We start from the raw sequence: 16,708 nt of genomic DNA on the forward strand, positions 1-16,708 counted from the left end.
TGGGTATCTCGGTAATTTGGAGAAATCTAGTCAAGCTGATAATGGTTTTGGCGACTAATTTTTGTCACCAAATGTGGCTAAAAACTTCGAAAGTTGTCAAACTTGGCGACGTTTTGGTTCGGTCGCTGTAATCACCGTAATAGGTATTGTAATTGAGTAAATGTAATTGATCATTATATTAGTTATAAACGTAACCCGACCCTCAAATTGCCATCCAGTAATTTCGACAAGCAGAGGGTACTAGAAACATCTCGGCGGGCGGGTGAAACTATATAAGGCCGGAGAGAGAGAGCATTTGCTCGCACTTGTTGTACTAGTTGATGTTGTCAGTTGTTGGCTCAGCGTGATTCCGAGTACTATCTCAAGTTTAGCTTCGCCATTTACTCGTAGATGCGCTTTGCATTGTGTTGTGTTTACCGTTCATAATAATTTGAAGTGTAACTTCTGGTTGTAGTCTGTAATACTGTGAAGAGTTTTACGACTACTATAAAAATATATATGGCTATACTATAAAACTCTACACTATTAAAGGCCTCTATTATTAAAAGCGTCTATTAAAGATATATATTAACTATTAAAGGCCTGCACTGTATGACACTATACTGTAAAAATATATGAAGCTATAATATAAAAGTATTTGAGGATGTACTATAAAAATATACGAGGTTATACTATATATGAGTACTATACTATATATGCTTTCCACAATTCTGTGGAAAGTTCCAGACCTCTGAAGTGTGTCTTTTGATAGAAATAAATTTTATGAATCTATCATCTGACCTGTGTCCATTCAATCTATTATGAACCCGTACGCACGCAACAATATTAATTTATAATAATGATAATAGTAAAATTGTACAACTTTATATAGGCTTTCATTGGAAACCACCTTATCAAATCATAGTTCAGTAAAAAACAACGAAATTATACACTAGAAAAGTCGGAATTTAATTCGTAAAATCATGTTTATTGTTTGAACATAAATTTTATTTCTGAAATTTAACAGAACTACTTGCAAGGTGCAACATTTACTTCACATGAAATGCATTAAAATGTAAAGTGAAACAGAAATGAAAGGCATGCAATACTTATGTTGAATATTTTCATCATTTTGTAATATTATGTGGATAAACGACGTAATCTAGTGGGTACTCATAAAATTCAAATTGTCGCTATTAGTTCTAATTTTTTTTTTTTTTTTTTTATGAGCAAGCAAATTTTTAACTATTCCTCTCTCTCTCTGACCCTTTTTAATTTGGTGGATTTTATTCCATTTTCAGTTATGGATGTAACAAATATGACACTACGCAATTAACATTTTTTAAACTAAAATTTGTTGGCAAACTAAGTTAAATACTGGTGCGGCTCACATGGCATTCTTTTAAAAGATTTTAGTTTAATTAAAGGAAATAAAAAATAGTGCAAAGGGGAAACTAATACTCTATTAAAGAACTGCGAGAGTGCCGTATTGCCTCGTTGATTTTATTAAATTTATAATTACAGAGAGTCATTAGAGCGTGAACAGAGGATAATTTATTTACTCTCCCGTTTGGAATAATTAATTACTCTGGGTTATGATGAAATACAGGAGGAAAAAAAAGATTACAGAATAAGTCATTGAGTAATTAAACAAAATTAGATCCTTGGAGTATTAATATTCGATCCGATAACACAATTCAGTATTTATTTTTAAAACATTTTATGTGTTATTGTGTCTCCTAATAATAACATTGCAAATTATTTTTGAAACAGCTTGGATGATTTTAAGAGTGTTCCGTAAGTTAAATTACAGCAAAAGGAAAATTCAGGATCAGTTTTCTTCCTTTTCAAATGAATTATGATTTAAAACCAGCACTAAAGGGCTTCGAAAAATTTTTCACTTTATTTTCAAATGAGAATATTTTAAAAGGCAAATTAAGAATAATCGTTGACTTTGAACGATAGGCATTACGTGACTGTATAAAATATATTGATGAGATGTATTGATATCGATACATCGATCGAGTATCTATGAGGAAACCCAATCGCAGGTCATGGAGGTGACGAATTATCATCCACCACCTTTTAGTTCAGCTGCCACTTGTAGAGTCACTAAGTTAGTTTGAAGCAGGAGATATGAAAAACATGCAATGCCTTCGCCGGGACTCGAACTTTGATCTCTCGAAGACGCATTGTATATATTTGCAATTACACCATGAAGGCACGCAGAAAAAAGGGAGAAAATACCTTATAACTGTTGGGCGTGGTGACTATGGGTCGGGCTGCGTCCACTTCTCGTACCTTATAACTGTTATACCTTTTAATGATTTTGAGGTTTATATAAAGGTGAAAAAATTAAATCATATTTTTTATGTCATTTCGTTCTTCGTGGCAAGAAAGGCTTTTGATTACGGGCAATGTTTTCGCCCTTTTTCCAATAATAATATGCACTACTTTATTTTACGCCGGTAAATACTCTCCATTCGTTATGAATCTTGCCATACCTGCCGTTGATTTCTGATAGGACATGGGACAGGAAGCTATTCTTGCTGATATTACTTCTCACCAAGGTCTTCAGTGATTATGTTCTACACTATTCTGTCTTTAGTTTGCCTTGGATAGACATTGCCATCGATTTAAATTACATTTATTCTTCGTTAGTTCTCCGGAGCTCTTCTCTACTAACGACTTTTTCATCAGCTATTTCTCACTTTTTTTTTTTTTTTTTTTTTTGAGTACGTTCTTATTATCTGTTAGCTCATCAAAGGCTAATTAAAATTTCCGAACATTACTGTACACGGAATACCAGCGCGAAATATTATTTTTGAAATGTTTTAATAGTTTATGTAGAGAATTATTTTAATTTTAAAAACTGATGTGTACACCACATGACTTCCTTGTACGGAATGTTAAATTATACGCATATTTTCTTGCATTTCGTTTAAAATTCTTGGATTGAGTTAAATTTACTTCGTCGATAGCGCATAAACCACAAAAGAATAAATGCACTCTTTAAAATTCACCGTATTTGTTTACCACTATGGCCCTAGGTTCACTTAATAGCGTTACATTTCGTTCATTTTTAAATCAATCAATCAATCAATGCAATTTATGCCGGGATGTCGCTGTGAGCACGCGACGTATCCGGCTCAATAATACTTATGCCGCGAGGGCACGTGACAGTGTAAATTCAGGGTAAGGAGGAGTTTCGGACTTCATTTTTAAACTCAAGATGCATAAAATTTATACCATCTTAAAAATTAACTAATTGTTCTCACATGTTCTATTCAACTACTACAATAAATCTGAAACTATATATAAAAGAAATTAAGCAAGCAAGCAACAACAACAAAAACGAAACAGTTTTTCACAGACTATTCAGTATTTCTCATCCAATTAATTCAGTTTTCAATTTGCGATGAGGCAAAAATACATAAAAACTCAAAATATCTGTATTGAAAATTATGAAGTAAATCTTAAACACTTATTTCCTCGAATAAACTCCAGAATGGATTAAGCATGATTTAATTCGCAATACTAAAAGAAGGCGTTATCTTTATTATTGCGAAGCTAACTTTCTCTAGATTGGCAACGAATCTACTATAGTCTGTTTCAAATGTAAACAAACATGGCCGACATGACAAAAATAATTAGGCTTAGCGACACTTAAACAACTTTTAATTTGTTGATAATTCTTAAAATAATGCATGCAGATAAAGGCATAAAAAAACTGGAAGATAAGAACAACATATTTCAATCATTTTTAAAGCAAAAATGCACAATTTAGAAACATGTATGAATAAAGAAACTACGATTACTTAGCCGAGTAACAGAGTTGATATACATATATTTACATACTTTTGGTGCGGACGATTGAAACCAAAATATGAGGTGCAGATCTGCATGTTATAGCAATTCTACATACAAAATTTCAACGTTCCGAGGCTACTCGTTTTTGAGTTATGCGAGATACGTACGTACGTACGCACAGACAACACGAAAAGGTCTATTCAGAATTAATTTTAAATCAGTTTTATAATTTTTTTGGGCGAAAAGAGTACTATATTCTGTCCTTACGTACAGATGTCACGCAAAAACGTCGTTAAATTGCATTCGATAGCGGTCAAAATGGATAGTTTCGTTGAAATATGCTGCCTGAAACTTTTCGCGATTAGAATACTTGTTTTCTACTTCGTACAAAGAAGTAAAAAGGAGAAATTAAATGATCATTCCAAGTTGGAATGTCCAGTTAAACAGATTAACAGCTTGGCTAAGCAAATGAAATTTGAAAAGTCAACAACTTTTCAAATGATACGAAATTATGAGTTCTTTAACTACAAATCAACGTACCTACATATTTCAGTTTTTGTCTATGCTATTATTCAATCCCCCTTTAGTCTGCACTGCGGTTAATATGAATGTCTAAGGAGGTACGTCAATTAACATCGTAACAATGGTTTACTATCCTGAAATCACGCAGTCAATTTATTAATAGTTGCGCAATATATGGATCATATCCCCTTTCATGACAATGCATCATATTTCATCATAGTGCAAATATATAAAGGATTGAATAACAGAATTCGTCATCATTGTACAAAATTGTTGAGCATTTTGCAACAAACTAGTGTATTTAATAAGTTAATTCTGATGTTGCACATGGGTTCTTAAAAAATGGTTAAGTAGTATACTCTATCAAAGCATGAAATGCTAAATACTCACGTCTTTTAACATCAAGTTTTATTAAAATCGCATTCAAAATTTGCAAGCTTGATATGAAAGATTACAATATGTTTGTCTTATTTATCTTCTTTTCGTTTTGTAGCTGTGGAAGTAATTATGCTGCTAAAAACCCTGCAAGAGGTCTCCGACCTCTCAAGCAGTGTACCAGCACAAAAATAAATGTCTAACAAAAGCGATTTTCTGTAGTGAAGGGCAAACACATTAACCGTTATAATTCCATTTTTGGGGAATATTTTAATGCTCATTTGCATATACAAATCACAACACTACCACTCAATGCTACTGTCATGTGGTCCAAAATTAAGATCCTCATTACTAAAATTATGCGAGATATTCTGGCCGGAATATGGCAGAAAATTATTAAGAAGAATACGTCCTTAAAATTAGTGGAAACATGTTTACATGTTTACTGAGTTTAACTTTATGTACTTAGACTCTCTATTTATGAGTTTCATTATGCATCTTCTAAGTAACAAACTTTGTTTAGCTATTGCTATATTTTATCGCACTATATATTTCTATACAACGTTTTGAAACAATATGCAATATATTTTTAATGTGTTTCTGAACCCTTTTAAGCTTATAATTCCAACCTTTAATCATTTGTTCATAGAGGTGTTTAAGTTAAAGATTTTCTTGACTCTGATGTTTATTTCAACATCTTCGGAAATAATTTAGGTATGAAGCATTACTATCTGTTAGTTTCGTTTTCTGTAGGTTTCTTTTAGGTAAGTAAAATCTGATTTGTATCTAAATAATTTTAATCTTTTAAGCTGTCATTTGTGAAAACACGATAAATATACTCCATTTAGTCACCTTTTTTGTTTTAATAAAATTAATAAAAGGAAAAACTTTTAAATCCCGTTGTATGCACGGGATTTCTGATTAAGCGAAAACCGGAAACAAACAACTGCTTACTTTTTTCACATTTTTGTCCCCAATAATACAGAGGACACCTACAAAGAGGCACATTTAGATGAGGAATGCAGACTCCGTCATTGAGGCATTGAGATGTATTATCGCAAGGTGGCCCTCTGTATCGTCGAACACCATGAGACCATATTGCACGTGACATCAGTCTATCCCAAATATCTCCATTGACTGTGATCCTTTGGATGGCTCCATCTAGTCCGACCATGACTCCTGACTCCGGGTTGACCATCTCCAAGTTGGGTACTCCGCCAACGTACAAATTATTTTCCAGATTCAGCTCTGTCAGAGAAGCCTATAAAAACAGTAGAATTATTTAATGCCTGTTAAGCAATATTTAAGCCAAGGCCTTACAATATTAAACATCTCTGAAAATCATAGAGAGTATGATTCGAGGAAAACTCTCCGATTCCAAATAGTATGCTCGTATATACAGGCTGATGAATGTTGATATGGCAGCATCTGTAGAAACGATTACCAGGAATCCAAGCGGCTAGACAATGAATGCGTACACATCTAGTACGAACTAATCCGAAGCACATAAATTTGGCAACCAGTTTACTTACGAGTGCATGTAGTTGCAAATTAGATGCAACTTTTAAGTATTTGAAGCATGTAATATTTTATAACTTTTGAGTTTAATCAGTATCTGGACAATATACAGGAAAATCTAATATAAATTCGATAACTCTATAATTGCTACGCTTTCTCTGAAGATGGAATTTAGAATCCATAACTTTCTCTCTGCTGAAAACATTTATTTAGTGGAATTTATTTTATTTACTACTCAAGTAGATTTTAATATCACTTAATGGTATTAGAGCGTGACAACAAAACAAATTTAGTCTTTGCAAGAATCAATAAGTGAGTAAAGAGGTTTTCCGAAAATTAGCTGATGGTAAAGGTTTTTTAATTATGCCACACGTACTTAGTGTGACGTCAACTGAGTGTGATGCAGATAAATATGTCATTCAATACCATGCAAATAAAGGCTGATGGGAAAATGTTATTCCTTATTACAAAAGCCCTTTGTCTCTTCAAAATTTAAAGATATGCCCTTTTACTCATGCCCTTTACGTTTCTTAAATCCATATTCATACGACCTAAATGATTTTTTCTTTTCTCTGTTCATATAATGCCAAGAGAAAATTATTAAGACAGGCTTTGTTTAAAACTTTTAATAACAATTCACGTTAGTAAAGCGTACATGCATTTCTATGGGATGTCTTACATATGTACCCGTTTTAAAAATACGTATAACTCCTATATATTCGTTGCAATGTATACTACATCTGTTTAAAAATATACGAGTCTAAAGAGGTCGTAAAAGCTTTAAAAATGTTAGATACTGAGTTTATACTAATGCTATATTTACTGATACATTTTGGGATAGAATTATATGTATATATTCCATTGTTATGAGATAAAATGACATACATTTCGTTTTATTAAAAATATAACAAATGTATTAATTAATATATTATGTATTTACCCTTTGTATATTATAAAGGGAAAGCCAAAACTATGAAATATTTATGCAAATTATTCAGCAATAAAAAAAAAAAAAAAAAAAAAAAAAAAAACCACCTCTTCAGTTTTCGTTTTAATCAATAATAAATCAAGAAGAATAGGAGTTAGTTAGATCTTTTTTCTCTAGTTCTCAGATTCCCTTAAAATAGACATTCGAAAGTAAAATGGTATTAAAGCAGTCACTTCGAAAAATAAGCAGTAAGTTTATTAAGCAATCATTTCACAAGGATAATACACTCTTAAATAAGTGTACTTATTTTTACACTTATTTAAGATTTTACACTCTTAAATAAGCGTAGAAATGTGACCTAGTAATTATACGATACTATATAATCTAGAAATGTTCTTAAAAAAACACTTATTTACTGATCATCTATATACTTTGGAAAGTTTCTATACGTAGGAGGTATAGTTATTTTTAGTTATACTTTGGGAAGTTTCTATACGTGCATTTATGAGATTGTTTATGCAGTGACATTTTTAACATCTTTCTAACAATAATTTCATGTTGTACCATTTTATGATATGCAAAAATGTATTTTTGAAAAAAACATTATATGTTTTTGCATATGACAAAATAATTTTTCACAGTTTAAAATTCATGGTACATAAATATAATAAATTTATGAACACATTATTGAAATTAAGTAAATAAATATAATGACACCAAACCGAATTATTTAAAAATTGTTATAGTTAAGAATACAAGATCAAGGAACACAGATAAATTTACCTACCAACAAAAACATATCATTCGAAAGTACAGTTTTAAAATACAGCTCTTAAGCTGGTTATAAATACAGAAATTACAAATGTGAGATCTTAATTGCAATCTTAATTTAATGAATCTCTTAATGTTCCGACGTTTATGAGGAAAATACTGCAGTAATAACTCAATGATATTTTGTTATTTAAATGGTTTATCAGATAATTAATAACTGAATGATACAAAACTGGTAATAGCTCAATGATATTATGAGGTATTTTCATCCTCCTTTCCGCATGCTTTTTGTGGTGTTTTTGGAATCATACTCAACGAAGTGTATTCTAGAAATTCCGAGTTCCAGTCCCGGCGAGGGCATTGCACATATTTCACGTCTCCTGCATCAAAATAACCTAATGACTCTAGAAGTGGTGCCGAAAGCCACGCTTAAAAATATTTTCATTTATGCGAATTATTTATGTGTATATACGTTTGGAATGATAGTTTAGTTATTTAAAATTATTTCCAACTAATCAAAGGTAAAAACATTTTTATAACCGATAATGTTATACGTAATGTTAAGATCATTATTTCTTACAATATCTGTATCACTAGAGAGGATATTAAGTATTTAAGTAATGTTCTCATTCTGCTCTATGTTTTATACATGCTGTACTTTCCAGAGCCCGAAGTTTTTACGTAGAAAGCGCTGAAGCGGGTAATCGACTGAATATTTTTCTGGGAATTCCAGTAAGATTTCTTTTTTTTTCTTCTTTTTTTTAAAGCGGCTTATTTTAAAATAAGGTATTTCCATAACCATCAGTCACTTCTCTATGAGAGAGGGTTCATTTCATACACCAAGTAATATTGGAGCTCTTTGCTCAAACTACATCCAATATATTTTTACTCTCTGAAATTACTCGACAACGAAGACAAAAAAATCGCTCTCATAGTTTGTCAATATCACGAGACCGTTGCCCAGGAATTCAGTATTCTATGGAATATATAGGTTGAAAAAAGCGTTTGAAAAAAATGCCAAGATACTAAGAAAATATACTGGGCTCCTTACCACTGATTCCTGGCTTGAAATATGGCCGTCATCGACTTGCAAAGTGCCATTTTTCCACAGGCGATTTACCTTCACAGAGTGCCATTCGTTGAGAGAAACTGGACTCGGACTTCTACAAGTACAAGAGTAAAATGTTGATAAGAATAGGTGTGTAACATAAAACTTAGGAAGATTTGTACATTTAATATAATCTTATTTTTTTGCGTGATTTTCAAAATGAAGCGGTGCTTTTATTATTGTACTATTTTGAAAAGAAAATGCTGTAGATGATCCCTATGATTTCAGAGTCTTCGATTTGTTTTGATGACTAGATCTGAGAAAACAGTGACTCGTAATTTATAAACTTCTTCAAATATTCAGTGAGTTTTGTGAAATAACTTTAAACGCAAAAGCAAAGTGTGAGAAAATATGAATAATTAATTTTCTGGATTTTTTTAGAGAAAAAATATATTTACATCATTATGGACATAATGTTATATAATAATTATTTAAATATTTGGTATTATTTTCGTAGCTTCAAAATTCTTAGCTGCTTTTATGGAATAAATATTATGCAACAGTTTGAAGATCATTAGATTCTCAATCTGATTTTTTAAAATTTAATTTAATTTTTGGTAAATTTGATTTTTGAACTTTAAAGAACTTAATTTACGCAAACAAATTTACAGGCAGAAAAGAAAATACAGTCACTAGAAATTTTGAAGAATAATTTCGATATTGAAGAATAAAAATTTAACGAAACTTTGCCAAACATATTTTATTTTTTTTTTTTTTTCATATTAGAATAATCTCTACATATAATAAAAGAAAGTCTGTCTGTGTGTCTTTCGTTCGCGCTGCGCGTGAGCTAATAGACCCACGGCTACGAAATTTGGTACATAGGTGCATCTAGACAAGAGCCAGTGCACCTCGAAGCGATTTTTTGGAAATTCGAATTATTATTATTTTTTTTTTTTGTGACGAAATCGCGTTATTTTGTGACATAATGCGCTATAGGAAAGCGAGATTTTACTCTAAACACTCCATTTTCACATCGTCATGAAACGTAGGCACTTAGCTATTTTACGAACTTAAAATAAATTTCGTGTTTCAATAAATCGATTAAATACGAATTTATTTAATAAAGGGAGCTTAACACCTTTTCAACGGGATTTTTTCTAAAAACGTTTATTTTTAAAAAGGTACAGTTTATTTTTCTTTGATTTTTGGACAAGTTAAACTTTCATCCTTACGACTGCTTTTACAAAAAGAATTTTCGAAAAATGATAATATTTTGTATTTTTAAAAAAATTTTTAAATGAAGCTTCCGAGTACACTTCTCACATCTTTAAAAATGTGATTTTGGCAACAATTTTCGTTTCTTATTGTTGTTGATAGATTTTTGATGAAATCGCATCATTTTGAATAGTTTCATTCTTTTAGAAATATGGGTTTGGCAACAATTTTTCATCGTATTTATTATGTCATTGTTTTTAAGAGATTGCCATATTTCACTGTCATTTTTTTATATATATAATACATTTTTATTGATGTTTTTTATAACGTTCTGCAGAGTAAAATTGTGGGCGAAATTTTTTGTTTTTTGAGTTTCCTTCATGTTATTTTTTGCTTATTTCACTGTGTGTAAGATATTGAAAAGTTTTGAATAATTCTTTTTTCCTTCAACGGAAAGTTGGTTAATTTTTTATATTAGGATAATTAATATTTGTATTAAGAGATATAGCTTATTTCATTTTAAATTTTTTATCTTCAAAATATGACATAAAATATCATTAATTATACTTTGCTTTTCAGAATTTTTTGTTTTTGTATTCTTTTATGTTATTTATTGCTCATTTCACTGTTTTTAAGATATTGAAAAGTTTTGAGTGATTTTTTTATTAAACAAAGTTCTTAACCTCCTTTATACCATTTGAGTTCTTAGGATTTTGCAAAGGGAAGTTGGTTAATTTATTTATTAGGATAATTAATATTTGTATTAAGGGATATTGCTTATTTCATTGTAATTTTGTTATACATAATAACTTTTTTTATGAAGTTGTTCTGCAGAGTAAAGTTCTATGCAGTTTTTATTTTAACGTTTGGTGTTCCCTTCAGCCTTTTTCCGGTACATTTAAAAGCCAGACAAAGGCTGGCAGCGAAGCTGCTACTTTAATATATGTCTTTTCAAGCACAAAGGAGAGCATACAGATTAGTAGAAATTCAATAAATATTTTACCATAATCCAAACATACATTTTGCACCACATTTAAGTGTAGTTCGGAAAATAAAAACACTGCAGAAATGGACTTTAAAAAAGTAAGAAAAGCCAAGGATAACACTCTTACCTTGAACAGATATAAACAGAACTTTGACAAAATTATACACTCATACATATCCTGCTGAGTGAGCAGTTGTTGTTTATTTAATAAATCAAGTAACATATTAGATGCTTACTTAACACGACCATCATATTTCTAAATGAAATCAAACTAAACTGCCTGAAGCAGGTTAAAAGGGGTTTTAATAAGAGGTTACTACAAAAAGCACTCTAATTACACTAGAAAGTGTCCTGCTAACGATATATTTACAAAAAAAGAAAGGCGCAGATTTCCCCCTACAATTTATATTGCCAACAAAAATTTATAAATGAGAGGCAATAATTTCAACATATAGTAAAAGCAACAAATTCATAAGTAAGAGACCTGTGTCATAGGCAGAGAATGTTTAAAATATGCCTGTATATCATAAAGTTATTTCCACAGCTAAAACATTTCTTCTTTTAGTTGTTCTTACATTGCTTAAAAGAAGTAGAAACTAAGAAACGGTGTCTAGACTTATTTCCATTTTGCAAGCAATACAATACTCGTCTCTGTATACCTTTTGTAAGATGCACGAATTATGTAATTTTCATAGCTTAGATAATTTAAAAGCATTTTCACTTAAATCTAAAAATACTATCGAAATTACAGTGAATATAATGCAGTATTTGAAATCACACACCCCACATATATAAATGTAGTCGGATGATTTTGGGAATAGCTGTAGTGGTCTGATGCATAGCTTGAATGATGCGTAACAGAGAAGAAAAACTTGAAGAGGTAGACAAGACATAATTCATTTCTGGAGGATTAATTCTTGTGATGCATATTCTTTGCACATCATCCTCTCGGGCTTATTATTATTATGGCTATATTAATTTGGAAGTGGTGATTACTGTAATAACCCCAACAGAGGTAAAGAGAATTGCCGCTATGTCCGAAGTAACTACAAGTCGTGAAAGGATTTTAAATAACTTTTTTATTTAAACAGAATTTATAATATAAGCGCACTTTCTTGTGCTAACAATATCAGCCAAAGCGGTGGGTGTTGCAATTAAATAGAGCAGTCAAATTTAAATCAAACGTGGAACAGTAGCCAAAGACTACATAATTAGCTATTACTGTAAACTGGCTCAATAAATCTACGGGAGCTTCAAAATCAAAATACTGGGAGCGAAGTTACGCTAAGCTGAATAATTAAAAGCTATCCGACGGGCAGGAACTAACGCGTACCGTATATGCGAAGCCAGAAACAAACTCTGTCTCAAAATCCCTAAACTTCAATTTAAATACTGGTTATCTTATTTGCATTCTGGTCAGGAAAAGGAAAAGAGAAGTACAGATACAAATCATAATAAATAGTTAGTTTAAAATAATAACCTTACAAACCTTATTATTACGATATGCGCAACCCTGCTTGATGTAGCTTTCATTTCTTTAGATAATGAGCGATAGGTAGAATAGGCTAAGCGACACGTCTTAGCCTATACTACTTATCGTCCAAGGTGAAGTAGAAAAGGCAAAGAAGTTAGTGTGCATCTAGGAAAATAGTAAAAAGGCTCTTTAATCTTCTTTGGAATAAGAGCTGTCGCATTGCAGCAAGCATGAATTGGATTAATTTTGAAAGGCACAATTCAGTAAAATTACTGTAAACAATTTCTACCTTGTAAACAGTTTCTACTTAGGGAGAAACAGACTAGTTAAAATAAAGAATTAGCGGGCCATTGCCAATTTAAGTTATAGTTTTGACTTAATGTTTTTTTAATCTTACATGTTATTACAAAATATGTAAATCATGTAAAAATGTTACAGGTTATAAGAAATAACTCTTTTTATTTTATTTTTATTTCACAGGTTTAGATCAAATTTTCATTTAATAAGTTGGATGAGTTGGATTGCTTTGTTTTAGATGTTTTTGGTTTTTTAAATCTGTTCAAGTACATCAAAAATGCTTGTTATTAGATTTTTAAGCTTTTTTGCTTGTTTATGATTGTGTTGCTTTAGTTTTAAATGTTTGTTTTATTTCGGCTTTTACAATTTGAAATTTTTAATATTTTTTATTTTTTCATGTAGTGGATTTTTTTTATTTACATGATTTGTTCTTTGGACTCGTTATACACTATATCGTTTCACCTTTTTTTTTTGTTTATGATGCTATGATTTTAGGATTTTTGCAGTACTTACTAAGGCCTGTAGGTGTTGGACTGATGAAGACACATATTAAATTGACTGATTTTCTGAGATTATTTTTAATATTAAACTTTAATTTGTGTCTTTGTTGGCTCAGGAACAGGCTGATTTATTTACCTCTTTTGTTGCGTCGACCTCTTGATGACGATGCAACGAAAGATGTACCTTCCTTCTTTTATTTTAATTTCTTTTTTCATGTTGCGTTTTAGCATTTTTACCCTTTTCTTTTTTTTTTCAATTTTTCCTTTTTTAAAATTATAGCTCTTTAAATAATTCTCTCAATAATTTAGAAATCAGATCGCACTGTGTCGACTGTGCATGTTATGGGCACAAGCCAATGTTCAATTAGCACAATTATATCAGATCAAGCCGTTATAAAAGATTTTGAAATATTAGCACAAGACTCTTTAATCTCTAACAACTTTGTTCAGACCCCGGGCAAGATAAAATCTTTCATCATAAAGGATAGAGATACAGTAACTCAAATAAATACGATATTTATGAATCCTAATGGATTTGCTTATGTCAAAAAGAAACAGTAAGAAACCTTTCCCAAAAAATGCATTTGACACAGTAGCAGAACAGCAACAATTGCTAAAAGATATTATAGAGAGATAGAGCAAAGATTTTTAAATCAAAATGCTCCAAACATATCTAATAAATTATATGACATAAACCTTCCAAATAATGAAAATATAATACCTCAAAAGCATAGCAGTACTGTTCATCATAACTGTTGCTGCAATAAAGAATGTCAAATTCCTAACCAAACATCTATAATACTGCAAAAGGACAACAGCTGCTTAAATATGATTTAGACCCTACAAACAAAATAAGTTATCAACAACCGACTTCGTATGAAAAAGAAGACTCTCCAACCATAATAATCTCGCCAAAGAATGAGGATTGTAAAACCTCACAGAAAAATTAGAAGAAATGCTCCTAATTCACCAAATAAATGCTGGTAGATTTCAGAATCGCAAAGAAGAGATCACTAAAATTTATTATAGACAGTATTCTTTGTAACATCTCCACAGATACAGTACTCAAACAATTATCAAATACTACAGGATGTAACATTCAGGATCTAGTACTATTATTTAAAATCTCTGATAAAAATAAAGATCTTGTGAGATAATAATAAACTGTACTCCAAAAGCATTCAAGATATGTATAGAACATTCCCATGATCTTCTAGGATGGAAAACATGTAAAATTAAAGAATTTTATGGTATAAAACGCTGTTTCAGATGCCAAGAATATGGTCATATTTCAAGAGAATGTAAGGTAAGACTTTATTGTTATTTCTGCGTGAAAAAATCATTACGCAAAAGAATGTACTGCAGAAGCTCTAAATTGCAAATTAAATAATGTAACAAATCAAACAAGCTTCAACATGCATCATATGGCTGCCTCTCCAAACTGTCCCTCATACATCTATCAAATTAATAAAATATAAAGAACTGAATATGAACAATCAATTAATAATCAACAGTAACAAAATTAATAATTTCTCAAAGCAAGTATACTTAACCACAAAGTACTGAAGCACAAATACAGAACACTGATACAATGAATACAATTCATCTAGGACTAAAGAATCAAATACGCTGCTTACAAATTAACCTACAAAAAGCACAGGCAGCAAAAGCACAAGCTACAGAATTTGCACCCAAATTACAAAGATGGTATAATATTGTTTACAAGACCCTTATACTAAAAATGGCAAAATTAGTGGCTTTTCCCTCCGATGGAATGTATTTCAAAAAGACGACATGTCTGAACCAGCACGAGCAGTGATAATATGTTGTAAGCAAGCCTGGTCGTTGTAGATCGTCGCAGTAGAGCGAGATCAAGTAGCAGTTTTCTTGGAAACAAAAGGAGTAACAATGGCATTTCTTTTTCAATTTATTCTAGTTCCACAGATGATATAGTCACAGCTTTCAACTTCTTAGATAAGATCTCTAACTCCATAGGCACTCACCACCAGATAGTCTCAGGAGAGTTCAGTGCTCATAATACTAGCTGGGGATATGCATCGACAAATTCGAAGGATCGTAATTTAGACGATTTTATATCCTTAAAAAATTTAATTTTACATAATGCAATTGATTCTCTACCAACTTTCGACAGGATGTATGCAATGGGATGGCCAAACCTAACTCTCACCTCTCCACAAATAAGCCCTCTAATTAAAAACTGGACAGTAGAAGCACAGGAAAACCTATCAGATCACAGATTCGTTACTTTCCTACTTGAAAAAAGCACATCCATCCCAATTATTTAACGCTACCAAGAAATAAAATTCCAGCATTCAGTAGAAAAATAAGAAATATCTTACTCACTCATGAACAGCAACTTATCCACATAAAGTCACCGGAAGAACTTGAAAACCTCACGTAACTATTACTGACTGATATACAAGATACTTGCAATGAAATCCTTCCCCAGCGTTATTCAAAACAGCTGCTATCACTAAAATGGTGGATAAAACACCTTAGAATACAAAAAAAGAAATGCAGAGCTCTCAAGCGTAAATTAAAGTCTGAAAGACGTTACATGACCCAAATAAATGTACTGCATATTTATCAAAGAGAAAAGGCCCTTTACAAATGGATGATTGTGCAGGCAAAAATCAACTCTTGGCATCAATTTTCTACCGAAAATAAAAATGTATGCGGTCTGAATCATAAAATTGCAACAGATAAAGTCTTTGCACCAATAAAACTACACCTTCACCTGACAACCTCCCAAGGTTCCAGTCTTTCAGATGTAGCTATCAATCACATTTTAGATACATTATTCCCAGAAGATGACATCGCTAATGTAAACAACAGCACATTAGTAACACAAAAATATACAGTGCAAAAAATCACGAAAACAATCGACATCCTAACAAAATTGGGCAGAGATTTATGTGTAATAATATAATTTCATATAACAAGGTATAATAAAAATGTAATAGAATAATAAATAAAGGAGTATAGTAGTAAATGTAATCTATAATAAATTAAATAACAGCAGTGCTTACTTATCATTTGAAGGTAAAAAATATCATACATATTATAATATTTAAAATGTACATGCATTTAATATGTACATGCATTCAAATTATGATAAATAAATACTGATTTTTCGCGATTATAAAGACATGACGCATTGGAAGTTAAATTGTCATAAAGTTAACATGCTCATTCGGTAGGATCACAGAGAGGTAGGATTCAATGACACACAAAGGAAAAGACAAAAAACTTTGGAAAGAAA

General features: G+C 31.1%; 1 protein-coding gene across 2 annotated transcripts in view; it reads right to left on the reverse strand.

Annotated features, from left to right (window-relative positions):
- LOC118182863 (agrin-like) overlaps positions 1 to 16,708 on the reverse strand; it is a 1,858,472-nt gene that overhangs the window by 73,449 nt on the left and 1,768,315 nt on the right. For both annotated transcript variants that reach the window (XM_085810649.1, XM_085810648.1), the window contains 2 exons: positions 8,955 to 9,066; positions 5,641 to 5,947 (listed from right to left, as the gene is read on the reverse strand). In XM_085810649.1, the coding sequence (XP_085666775.1) occupies positions 5,641 to 5,947; positions 8,955 to 9,066 (419 nt within the window). The remainder of the gene's footprint in view (positions 1 to 5,640; positions 5,948 to 8,954; positions 9,067 to 16,708) is intronic.

This window comes from Stegodyphus dumicola, chromosome 2 (assembly GCF_044657685.1).
Source record: "Stegodyphus dumicola isolate Sdum_Otavi_A_Nest chromosome 2, ASM4465768v1".
Lineage (NCBI taxonomy): Eukaryota > Metazoa > Arthropoda > Arachnida > Araneae > Eresidae > Stegodyphus > Stegodyphus dumicola.